The sequence below is a fragment of the Penaeus vannamei genome, chromosome 15, assembly GCF_042767895.1.
Source record: "Penaeus vannamei isolate JL-2024 chromosome 15, ASM4276789v1, whole genome shotgun sequence".
In the NCBI taxonomy this organism is placed as follows: Eukaryota; Metazoa; Arthropoda; class Malacostraca; order Decapoda; family Penaeidae; genus Penaeus; species Penaeus vannamei.
The window spans coordinates 17231024-17243523 of NC_091563.1; the positions used below are offsets into that span (position 1 = coordinate 17231024).

At 36.6% G+C, this 12500-nt stretch overlaps 2 protein-coding genes across 5 annotated transcripts in view; one reads left to right on the top strand and one right to left on the bottom strand.

Annotated features, from left to right (window-relative positions):
- The first annotated feature begins 861 nt into the window (after window positions 1-861).
- Window positions 862-8176, top strand: LOC113817609 (polyhomeotic-like protein 2). 4 transcript variants are annotated; one of them, XM_070130490.1, is made up of 10 exons: window positions 862-1022; window positions 1273-1420; window positions 1572-1777; window positions 1915-2186; window positions 2318-3048; window positions 3207-3344; window positions 4690-4860; window positions 5598-5730; window positions 5931-6210; window positions 6617-8176. In XM_070130490.1, the coding sequence occupies exons 1-10, from the start codon at window positions 1014-1016 to the stop codon at window positions 6818-6820; spliced, it is 2292 nt and encodes a 763-aa protein (XP_069986591.1). In that variant the 5' UTR covers window positions 862-1013; the 3' UTR covers window positions 6821-8176. The 4 variants fall into 4 exon arrangements, with proteins under 4 accessions (XP_069986591.1, XP_069986592.1, XP_069986593.1 ...); XM_070130491.1 differs by having other exon boundaries at window positions 2333-3048; XM_070130492.1 differs by lacking the exon at window positions 4690-4860.
- Window positions 7765-12500, bottom strand: part of LOC113817611 (uncharacterized) — a 14017-nt gene continuing 9281 nt past the window's right edge. The window contains exons 4-7 of the mRNA XM_027369663.2: window positions 12094-12173; window positions 11670-11782; window positions 11012-11201; window positions 7765-10680 (exon numbers count right to left, since the gene is read on the bottom strand). Of these exons, the coding sequence (XP_027225464.1) occupies window positions 10175-10680; window positions 11012-11201; window positions 11670-11782; window positions 12094-12173 (889 nt within the window). The 3' untranslated portion in view covers window positions 7765-10174. The remainder of the gene's footprint in view (window positions 10681-11011; window positions 11202-11669; window positions 11783-12093; window positions 12174-12500) is intronic.

Genomic DNA, 12500 nt, shown 5'->3' on the forward strand with positions numbered 1-12500 from the left:
ATGAAGGAGACTCAGTCTCAACTTAATCAGAACATGTTGCCCCAGGTCATTAAGGGGAAACCGTTCCCAAAAGGGGGGGTTTCCCTTCCCAAAAACGGCAAAAGGGGAGTCCCCAAAATGGTGGAAAGGTTTTTTTGATTTTTTTTTTTTTTTTTTTTTTTTTTTTTTTTTTTTTTTTTTTTTTTTTTTGTTTTTTTTTTTTCTTTTTTGCCCTCTTTTTTTTTTTTTTTTTTTTTTATTTTTTTTTTTTTTTTTTTTCCCTTTTTTTTTTTTTTTTTTTTGTTTTTTGTTTTTTTTTTTTTTTTTTTTTTTTTTTTTTTTTTTTTTTTTTTTTTTTTTTTTTTTTTTTTTTTTTTTTTTTTTTTTTTTTTTTTTTTTTTTTTTTTTTTTTTTTTTTTTTTCTTTTTTTTTTTTTTTTTTTTTTTTTTTTTTTTTTTTTCGTTTATTTTTTTTTTTTTTTTTTTTTTTTTTTTTTTCTTTTTTTTTTTTTTTTTTTTTTTTTTCTTTTTTTTTCTTTTTTTTTTTTCTTTTTTTTGTCTTTTTTTTCTTTTTTTTTTTTCTTTTTCACCCTTTTTTTTTTTTTTTTTTCTTTTTTCCCCCTTTTTCCCCCCCTTTTTTTTTTTTTTTTTTTTTTTTTTTTTTTTTCTCTCTCTCTCTCTCTCTCTCTCTCTCTCTCTCTCTCTCTCTCTCTCTCTCTCTCTCTCTCTCTCTCTCTCTCTCTCTCTCTCTCTCTCTCTCTCTCTCTCTCTCTCTCTCATATATCCATATTGCGTATACAACCTGATATTTTGTTTATCTCTGAATAGCAACATAAAATTGAAAAAAGTATTCCTCAATTAGTCCTACACCAGTGTTCATCATCCTGATTTTATTTTCCCGTAGGATACTCCCCCACGGCTATACCTACAACAGCAAGTCAGACTTTAGTGATCGGTCAGTTGCCAGTTGGTGTCATCAGCAGTCAGCAACACAATATACTTCCTGCCCATTCTTCAACCCACAAGCCTACTGACATGCAGAAAGTAAGTCTTGACACTCCGAGTTTGTAATTGTTCTGGGAGTGATATCTATAGGGGTCACTTGAGAATGTGGTATTCTGCTGGGTGATTCTACTTGACGTTCTTGAAATAGATTTGATGCCAAATAAAGAATAAGGAAAATGTTTTGTATCTTTTACTGAAATTTGATCATGAAAAACTGCATCTAGATAAATGAATGGAAAATAAGATAATTAATGTTTTCTTTTTCTTTTTCTTTTTCTTTGTACAACAGCAAGGCATCACTTGGGCCACTCCAGGTGCCTTACACTCTCCTGCCCTCCTAACTGCTCAGAATCCGCCTATTTTCATCCGTGGACCACAACAGGGACAAGAAAATGTCTTTATATCTAACCCACAACCAGCTATGCATGTACCTAATTGTAAGTAATTTTTAACATAAAACTTGTATGTCTGAAGGTGTGCATGTAGAGCTTGTGCTGTGATTTTATTATATATGTCCAGAACTGATGAAGTCTTTGGCTTCTGCACACATGCTCACACAATATTAACATACCAATCTTTCTCCTGTAGCCATGATGCCACCTTTAGGGTCAATGCAGCCAAGCCCACAGAATCAGAAGCCAAGAGCGGGGATGGAGATTCAGCCGAAAACGCCCAACATGCGCCCAGCGATCCTTCCTTCCAATTCTACACAAATACGACATGGTTCTTCTGTGTCAACCCAGACTGCCGGCCAACAGCTTGCTCCTGGACACATGTCTGCACCCAGAGCACAGGTAAGCATTACTTTGAAGAAAGTTTATTGCTATGTATAGAGGAATGATAATGACCATTTTACTTATTTTCAGTACTTTTTTTTCCATCATTCATCTATAACTAGATCTGTTCATTTAAATCTACCATCACTTAACAGAATAAGATGCGTGGGAAGAATGCAGCAAATCGAACGTCCCCAGCCATGGCAGCCACCCCACAGATGACGGCTACTCAAGTGAATCACAGCGTTGCAACAGCCAGTGCAGTTGCTGTGGGGACCGCCAACACTGCAACACAGATTATGCAGCAACCCACAGTATCTCAGGCCCCAATGTCAACGGTGACCCCCACATCTATTACTGCTCCAAATAAACTCAACACTCAGTCTGCTGCTCCCATACAAGCTATCTCCAGTATGACTCAGGCCAAGTAAGTGTAATAGATATTGTCTCAGTGATACTGTTTAAAAAAAGAAAAACAAATAAAGTAAGTAAATATATTGAATAAATATTCCTAATTTTGCATTATAAGTGACAGCATGTAAGTCACTTGCTTCATAGCTTCAACCATTTCAGGCCTGGCGTCCCCATGACCCCTCCAACAGCACCTCTCCCTCCAGTGGCACAACCCCCACCGGGCTTACCTCAGTTAGTGAGAGCCCCGCCACCCAAGCCACCTCCAACATCAGTGGCCATCCCTCAGGTGTCTGTGGCGCCATCTCCTCCAGCCCTCATTTCGAGCGTGGCAATGCAAGGCACGACTCCCATTCAGACCTTGACGAGCCAAGCGCCAATCACTAGCCATGCTCCAATTCTGGCCCCTGCAGGCATGCCTCAAATGCAAGTCACTTCCACAGTGGCTCCAGTTACAACCTCCCTTCAGCCACCAACACTAGCCCCAGCCATGCCACCTATTTCCTCCACCCCTCCCACTCTGCAACACAAGCAGCAGGAGGTGAAGGCAGAAAATAGTCCAGCCAAGAAGCTTAATACAATGCCTCCTGTCAGTACAACCACTACAGTGACCGTGACACCTGCCACTCAAGCTGCCCCACAGCCACAGCCACCCCCAACGCCTGCCCCAACACCCACTCCAACTCCAACACAAACCCCAAACCTAACTCCAGTTCAGACTCCCACTCCAACTCCTGCACAAACTCCCACCCCCACTCCTACTCCCACACAAACACCAATGCCTACTCCAGCACCAACGCCAGCTCTTGTGCCAGCTCCAGTGGCGGCTCTTCCAACTCCAACAGTAAATGGCACACCATCCAGTGAAAGCGGGGAAGGTATGTTCTGTTCTCTTGTATTTGTCAAATGACCAGATTTAAAGCTGAATGAATGTATAACTGTAGATTCCTACAGCTGACACTATCGACCGTACTTTTATCAACCAAAGTTTTCTTATGGAGTGGCACTGATAACCTGCCCCTTTCCTTTTCTGCAGTAAGAGATAAGACTCCTCAGCCAACCATGAATGGCACTCACCCAGTCACCCCTCAGCCACCAAGCACTGGGCCACCCAAAGCCATGGTGAAGCCTCAGGTCCTCACACACGTTATCGAAGGCTTCGTTATTCATGAAGGTAAGACTCGGTGTATGGCAAAAAAAAATTGAGTTATCAGCTCTCATCCGTTGTTAACTTCCAAGTTATGTTTTAGTTTTCTCTCCAGTTGATGCCTGCATGCTGTTTTAGAGGCTATAGAACCTCCACTTTTCATCCAACTGATCAGTACTGTTTCGAGTATTTCTTTGTGTAGTGTTTGGATATTGAAAAAAGGGATATTCTCTCTCCCAATGCTTTGCATCCTTTGCATCCATGTGATTTCTTAGTGAGTATGGTTTGAAATGCCCTTTTCTTCTTAAAATATTACTAATTTTGAAATCCATGATACTGCAAGTTAGTCATGAAGACCGAAAGAGGCTATTGCATCTTTGTTTTGCTTTGTTTAGTGTCTTGTTTAAACCTTGTACAGTATTCTAACCATTGTATGCTTCTTGTAGAATATCCTGTTACCTCTGAATGCTATCTATTATCCTTACATTCTGGCTGTAGATGATTAGAACATGTTCTCCATATTCATTTAGTTCCTGTGACTGTCTTGCATGAGAAGAATATTGCCCTTGGACAGTGCATTCATAAACGCTCATCATTCCATATGTTTTCCTCTCTATTTTTCAATCTGATTACTGCATATTATAAATAGTGTACATGCAAATATTACAATAGAAATATTTATAAAAGTACCATCAGCATCTCAGCTTACAAGGAAACGTCAGCCAACATATCACAGTTATTTTATTTCACCAAAATTTATTATTTAGATTGGTATTTAGATGTTTGTGGTCAGGACAACAAAGAAGATGGCTGCATGAATTGGGATATTGAGATATATAGCTTACTACCTTCATATGGCAGAGATTGGTGCATTTTGCAAAACCTTTTAAGTCTGGCAAAAGAATTTTGTGGATGTATGAATTCCTCAGCATTTACTGGCAGCCCATAGGGTTATTTTGTCTGTCTACTTATTTATAGTTTTTCTTTTTTTCTTTCTTTCTTTCTTATTTGTATTTTTGAGAAATGGTCATATTAAGATTTCTTTATCACTTTTTTTTTCTTTATTTCTCTCTTATAATTTGTCAAACCCTTTCACCAGGACAGCTATATTAGTTTATATAGGGGTATATCAGTGTTGTCCGATAGTTTGTATTAGATTGCATTTTCTAAGCCTGGCAGAAGATTATGAAAGCAATTACAATGGATAAAAGACACAAAGCCCTTCTTTTCATTGAAGAGGAACATTGGACAAAAGTCTTGTCAGGTGAAAGGGTTTTATGGAGATAAGGCAATGTTTTAAGAAAAAAGAAAAAAAAAAAATTGGTAAAAGGACAAAAGAAAAAAATAGATTCCAACGCAGACTTCTTAATAGCTTCAGAGCCATTCCCCGTGAGTCGGTCGTCCTTGTTAACCGAGATCTCCAAGCCACGCCCACCCAACTGCACCAACACAATGCCAGTGGCTGCCGTCACCTCTTCGTCGGCTCAAGCTCCAATGGGCGGACAGGCAGAGAAAGAGAACCTGCCAGATGATGAAGCTGCCAGTAAGGATGATTGCTTTTTCATGATTGGTTGGGAAATGTGTGCTTATGTGTAGGATTTTTTTTTTTATTCTGCCTCTTCTCACCCTTTTTTGTTTTTGTTTATTTGTTTGTTTCTTTTTCTTCTTCTTACTTAGATATGCAGTTAAGATAGTTTTTCTTTCATTTCTTTTCATTCTTTTGAGGGATATAGAGGCATTGTGTTCTCATTCTTCTCAGCTTGTGAAAATTGTTTTGTATGGTTTGCGTAGACTATTAACCACTGGTTAACCACAGACACAAGCATGTTAGAACTAAACACATACAGTATTGTTTATAAGTTTCCATTTTAAGCTGTTTATCTGTTTGTCTATTACATTGTCTCTTATTTAGTTCATTCCTTAAGTTTTTTCATCTTTTCCTTCCTCATGCATTTCCTCATTGCCTTCTGTAATTAGTGAGAATGTTATACAAGTTGGAGAACTATGTAAAGTATGAGTAATGCTCGTAGGTACCTTATTTATATACAGAATTGCAGTTGTTAACAAGATTTGGCGTATATGTTTTTCTTATGAAAATTAGTTCCATTCCAAGTTGTAAATTCTTCAGTACAGTAGGGAAAATCCTGACATTATTTCTTATGTTTAATTAATTTCAAAGTTTCATTCTTACAAATAAGGATTTCACCTTTGACTGATGGGAAAGTGATTACAGTGACATTGATATCATAATATTAATACCTTAACTTTTTCTTTCAACAGGAAAAAAGCCTGGAGAACACACATCCACGTCCCCAAAAGGAGACACAGCCAAGTGTGAATTCTGCGGAAAGACTGATTTGCGATCCAAGTTCAAGAGATCAAAACGGTTCTGCAGTACATCTTGTGCGAAGAGGTATGTTGCTAAAGTGTTTTCATGAGACCTGGAGAACATGCATAAACTTTTTTTAACATGATTTTAAGCTCTAAATTTCTACTCACACAACATGTAATGCAATGTTTTAGTTTGAAGGTGATTTGCATGATTATTGTCATTTTCACAAAAATAAGTAAATTACACAAAAATAATCACACCTTTTCTCTTTCACCCCAAAGGTACAACGTCGGCTGCACCAAGAGAATTGGCCTGTTCAGAAATCCAGAAGAGTCTCCCTACAAGCGCATGAGAGAGGATGACAGCATGGAAGAACCTGACCATGCTCCTCAGCTGGAGGTGGCCGAACCGCAGGACACAGGGAGCGAGATGGAGGTGGATGATGGAACCATGGCTGTTGAGGGGACTCCCCTGCCGTCCTCAAAGGTAGAAGAAGAAGACGAGTCTGCCAACACAGAATCTCCAACGAAGTCTCCCAGGGTTGACATCCTTAGGTGGACGGTACGGATCTCCTTTTTTCCCGTAATTCCTTTTGTAGTGGCTTTAGGGGAGTGAACATTTTTGAGATTAGTTATTTGATGGATATTTTTATATTTGTTTTGTTGTGATTACAAGCTTGTAAGGTGTATATAGTTTTACAATTTCTGAATGGTAATATATAGTTGGAAGAATTTTGTGGGATGATAGCCTAATCTTTTTTTATTCAATATATTTTAAGGGAAGTGATCCCTGTTTCTTTAAATGCATCGTTTCATGGGCAAATAACAAACTGTTAAAAGCATAATCAAAGCCTTCCTTTAGAAGACAATCCACGCTAATTCCCATAATTTGAAGAAAAAAAAAAAGCTAAGTAGGGTATCTCCTATGATGTCTTTTTGACCTAATGTATATTCATTCTTTCTTATAGGTCAAGGATGTTGTCGACTTCATACAGAATCTTCCTGGGTGTAAAGAATATGCAGAAGACTTTGCGCTTCAAGAGATTGATGGCCAGGCGCTGATGTTATTGAAGGCAGACCACTTGATGTCTGCAATGTCCATGAAGCTTGGACCCGCCCTCAAAATATGTGCAAAGATTGAGTCAATGAAAGGTGACAGAAAGGAAACATAATGACTGAATATAAAAAGTGAAAGATGATGGATCAAGAAAGAGAAAGAAAGAAAGAAAAAAAAGGATATAAAGTATCAACAAATATGTTGGGCCAACCTTGAGAAATAGGAAATGTATTTGGGCTGTGTTGTCATTTCTCATTCTTTCTTGTTTTCTCTCTCTCTTTGTTACCACCCTTTGCTACTCATTCCTTCCTTCCCTCCCTTTCCTATCCATGAATTTTCCTGTTCCAACACTTTCCATAAAGAAAAAACTTTGCTCATCTGTAAGATCAACTTCCAAGTAAACCATAAGAAAATACATTTTTAAAACTGTTGTTTTAAACATTGGAACCCATATCTAGTGTACATATAATAGTACTTACAGGGAAAGTGAGGAGCGAAAACCAAGTTAAATATAATCGTCTAAACCCTGACTGTGACATTCTTTGCACTGCCGTTTGTAGGTTAAGGTATTTTTCACCAACTGAGCGTTTAGAATTTGAATGTAATGTGTTTTTCTATAGGTGAATGTGGATAAGATATCTAGAGCTTATATCGAGTGTACAAGTGGGAGACAAACTTTGTTTTTTTTTACCTTTAATTTATTTGGGAACGGCCGACTACTGACCACAGCGGAATTGTACTGACAGTAGTTGCGTCAGGTTAGGGTAAACCAACCAGTGGAGTGGTGCTTGTATATTTTCTAAATATGGATCTCATTAACATCCTAATTAATTAGTCCTACGAATAGTGTGCAATCATGACAAAAATGTCAACGTATGGATGGGCTGTCTGGTTTCCGGCCATAACATGCCAGCTCTTGCAACCAAGGCTCAAGCAACAAACAAAATTTTGTATCCTGTGAGGCATTTGTGATCAAGTAGTTTGGTCTGAATTATTATTATTTAATTTTTTTTGTTAGGGAAGTCTATTCTTATGATATTCGGTCTAATTTCACTAGTACCTTTTAATTAATATTTAATTTGATTTGTATTCATTCCTTGTTTTTTATTCAAGCTGAAGTGCACTATATGTATATTTCACATGCTTTTAAAAGTTTTCCTTGTCAGTTACCTGTTCTCCATGATGGAATATTAGGAGTATAAATGTAGTGGCACCTTGTAAAGAGAAATTCCTTGGTTGCTTCATTTATGCAAAAGCACGTAGACAAGCAACTCCCCACTAATAAGAAGTGGGGAGTTCTTGCAAACTGTATGTTGTTTCCAAAAACTTGATTCCTATATGTTATGGTTTTTGTGTGTTTGTACAGCAGAATGTTTTTGTAAATTGATAGATTTAGATATTTATGGTTGTTGCACTGCCTGTGACACTCCATTTTGTCATATCTTATATGAATAAAACACATGTAAAGATACATTTGATTTTGATTAGCACAAGAATCAACAAAGGAAAATTATTTAATAATAAAAAGTCAACATAAAAGAATTTACAGGAAAAAAACAAGTAAAGTAAACAGTCAAACAAAATATGAAATATTAAAGAAGACTTGAAAAGCTGCATTTTGAATTGTATACATAACCCCCCCCCCTCTTAGCCCATGCCAATTGTTGCTGTGGGACAGCTCCTTATTTTATTTATTAAAATTTTTCTGCCAAGTCAAAATCTAAGGTCATTACAGCATATACAAAATATAGCAATAGGGCAAAGCTTAGGGGCAAAGCCACCAGGTAAGGAAAGGCCCTACAGCATTCTGACAAAGTATTGTGGCAAAAAAATGATTGATAATTAGAACAAAATGTGTAAAATGTCAAAGGTTTTAGGGTGCTATAGATTAGTATAGTAATGAAAAGGGTAAAGAGGGAAGAGCAAATGGAGTACCAAGGCCATTCAAGCACTGACTCAAAGCCAGCCTTTCATCCTTTCAGCACAGCTCTCACACTTTGGGATGCACACGCAAGAAAGGGATGAAGAGAAGAAAAAAGCATGCAAAATTATGAGATAGAAACTGGGACCTAATGCTTTGGATTTTCCCTGCCTTGGGCCTTAGCCCTCGCCTCAAGTTTGCATAGTCTTTCCTTCTCTCCTCTTCCTTTTCCTTTTCTTCATCCCCTTCTTGTCTCTACATCCTAAAGTGTGAGAATTGCACAGTCAGTCTTAAATGGCCTTCATACTTGGTTTCATTTTTCACTACCATACTAACCTACAGTGCTCTATGTTTTTAAGCTTTTCGCCACAATGCTTTGTCATAATGCTGTATGACCTTTCCTTACCTGGGGGCTTCTCCAAGCCTCACCCTGTCACTATATTTTGAGTACAACACTAATGACCTTAGATGTTGATACAGCAAAAAAATTCAATAAATAAATTGACATTATTAAAATTATAGGTCTTTGTAAACAAATAAAATGTAAAGTATTTTCCTGCTTTGGACTGATGAACAAAAACTGAAACAGTAGTTATTCTTAGTATGAAAGTACATTATAAAAAGATACAAAGAGAAAAATATATAGCATAAAATATTCCCTGAAGACACACACAAACCAAATTATCTTCAAAATTCTAGAAAACAGCAAAAAATATTAAATGCCCTTGTGATATAGAAATGAAACATCAATGGAAAACAATGTACAAAATATTTCCTAATAACTAAGTAATAGGAAGGCCAAGAGCTGTCTTCTTCAGAGACACAAAGATGTGTATCCTCAGGTATCTGAAAATTTTTAATTAAAGTAATTAAAGTAAGGTCTTTCATATGACAACTATCCAATGAATGTATACATGTAAATGACATGTGATTTATTCCTGCATAGCCTTCTTAACAAACACATTTGCATCAGTACAAATCTTCATATACACCCATACGGGCATCTATACACACAGTATATACCAATCACACATACACACACACATGTATATACATAAACATTTGGACAAGTACATGTACATATTCTTACACATTCATGATCTTAAAATATTTTTGGCATTACACAACAATATGCCTGATATCTCAATAGTCTGTATTTCTCCTTGGACAGAAATTCAAATATCACTGTAGAATTAACATCCACTTCATTATTACATACGAAAAAAGAAATCCTACATACAATCACAGTTTATAGGAACATCAGATATCATAGAATTATCACCATAATCAGAGTACGATTTTGGGGATAAACAAAATTCATGGTACATGGAAATGTTTATAAAACTTTTGATGTTTTATTAAACTCTTTATCACCAATCGATTTGGAGTACATATATGTCAAAGAATAGGAATAAATCTGCAAAGATATATGAAGAACAAGTCTGATAAAAAATACCAAATGTATAATCTTTCTAGAATGAAAATACAAATATATCACAATCTGGGTATGCGCTAGTTATGTACAAATTATCTCTCAAAATTCCACTATCATTCAAGGTGTTGGGAGTGTGGCACAACAATGGTGATTCCCGACCCTAAGTCCGTGGATTCTTGTACTGTCGCCTGACTGCTGAAGCGGTTCGTTAAGGTACGGCTTAATCGACTAATTTCTGACAAGACTTGGGATAGCAGAGCATTTGTTTGGTGTTGTGCCTCACGCTGTTGCGCTGCATCATCAAGGCGGGCTTCCAGGCGTTCAAGTCTTCTGCTTATGGCAAGGTTTTCTTCCAGGCGCTCTAGTCTGAGACAAACCTCCTGTAGCTCCCCTGGTGTAACAGCACCGTCCAGAAGGTTGGGTGACCTGGCGGACCCACTAGCCATTGAAGCGGTGACAGGGGGTTCTCTCATCTCAAGCATCTCCTCGCTTGGTTCATCTGTGTATTCATCATCTATGTCTTCCACTTCTTGCTTGAAGAATCTCTGCTTCTTCTTTTTTGGACTGCTGCGCAACATTTTCCCACGCCGCTTCAGTGAATTTGGCCCATCTAAGTCCGCTGAAACAAAAATAAAGAAATCTTACCTTCATAAGCGATATCATCTTTTAGATGATATAATTTTCATCAACTTGATACATGAATTACAATCTCTATCTTTTCTGTTATTAAAATGGTAAAAACAAAAAAGTGATTTCAACTAGTTATTTGTCTCTGTTACCCTGCTATATCCATAGGCCATTTCAGATATCAGGTTGAGAGTATTGCACAAAAGATGTGAAATAAAATCCATTACAGCCTTATCTACATATTTGCATTCTATCAAAAAATAATCAAAGTCTCCTCTCTACCTTCCCTCACCCCCATCCCACACAAACACAGATCTCACTACCTGGTATTGGCATGCCCACAACCTTCATCACATGTCTGACTCTTGTATAGAAAGGCCACAAGGGCAGCGTTCCAGTTGCCTCTACTGCTGCCTTGTGATGCTGGAACCCCTGAGCCAAATTCGCCCATTTCCGCTTGCACTGCAGTGCTCCTGCTTGGTGTCCCTCTAGTTTCATTTGTTCTGAAACAGTCTGAGAGAAATACATTTTGAAATAAGTGTTTGTCTCGTCTTCATAGATCATGTAAAGCATCTTCTATGACATGATATTGCATATTAATAATTCCGAGGATATGAGGATTGTTTCAGTGACATAACAATTTATCATAGTATCTTACATGCATTTTTTAATAATGAAGTAATCAAAAATAAAATATCCATGTTAGACAGCGCATTATACAGCAGCATAATACATCATTTTTACAATTACTAGACCTAGAAGAATTTATCTTGTTTAGAATTTTAATTTTTCCATCCATAAAAGTTAACTGTAAAGTTACCTTTGATACAAGATAAATGAGTATATTTTCATAACAATAAAAGCAAGATCCCTCTTTTCATCTCAAAATAATCAAAACTACCATAGTTAAATATCTACAGAAAACAGCATCATCAAATCATACACCAAAGTTGAAATATGCCCAGTATTCATTCTCCTCACCTCCCAGATTGTGTTATCATCACGGTCTGTTTCTCTGTCAGTGAACCAATCTCTAAATTCCAGTAAAAGATCAAGCAGCATCTGCACAGCAGCATCACTCCACTCCATTGGACCTATTGGAAATATTTATCAAAATAATGTGATCAGCAAATCATCCTATTCTTTAGCCACAAATTGAATGTACAGCTGACAGTATAATAATGGGTCTGGGATAAAATATGCAGAGTAAAAAAAATCAATATTTTCTCAGCTAATTAGTTACGTCACTGGTTTTAAATTATAGAAGTCATATGAACAAGAAAGATTCATCAGAGATAACCAAAGGACAGTAGAACTTGTCTGGAAACTGACCTGAATCTTTTATTCCTCCAGGAGATGTACTGTTAAAATTAAAAAACAAAAATACAGATTTTCAAAAACTTACCATCTGAAGTTATGTCAGAAAAATCCTCATCTTCTGTATCATTGTGAGTCTTGAATTCATGTATAGTATGCTGTGCACGTCTGTTAACAAAGGTGTAACATTAAAACACAATTTACCTAGATGTGTACACTGAAATATTAAAATACATTTTGAGAGTTCTTACATGAAATATACCAAGCCAAGAAAGTTTAATTTTCTAATCATATCAATAGAATATTAAAATCTATGGATACTAACTCATGTCAACTTCTCTTCATACCAAGAGAAATCATACATAAATCCAAAGAAAAACTGTTTTCTGCTTTTGAGATATGGTAAGAATAATTGTTTGAATACATTTAAAGAAAAATTATTGAATAAGTCTGTTTGCAGCAATTTTCTGTGCTTGATTGTCTATAATATATACA

What these genes read in the sequence shown, in the direction of transcription:
- LOC113817609 (XM_070130490.1), top strand. An exon ending in AGCTATGCATGTACCTAATT is followed by an intron (nt 1,421 to 1,571) that starts GTAAGTAATTTT and finishes TTTCTCCTGTAG; the next exon opens with CCATGATGCCACCTTTAGGG. An exon ending in GCCAGATGATGAAGCTGCCA is followed by an intron (nt 4,861 to 5,597) that starts GTAAGGATGATT and finishes TTCTTTCAACAG; the next exon opens with GAAAAAAGCCTGGAGAACAC.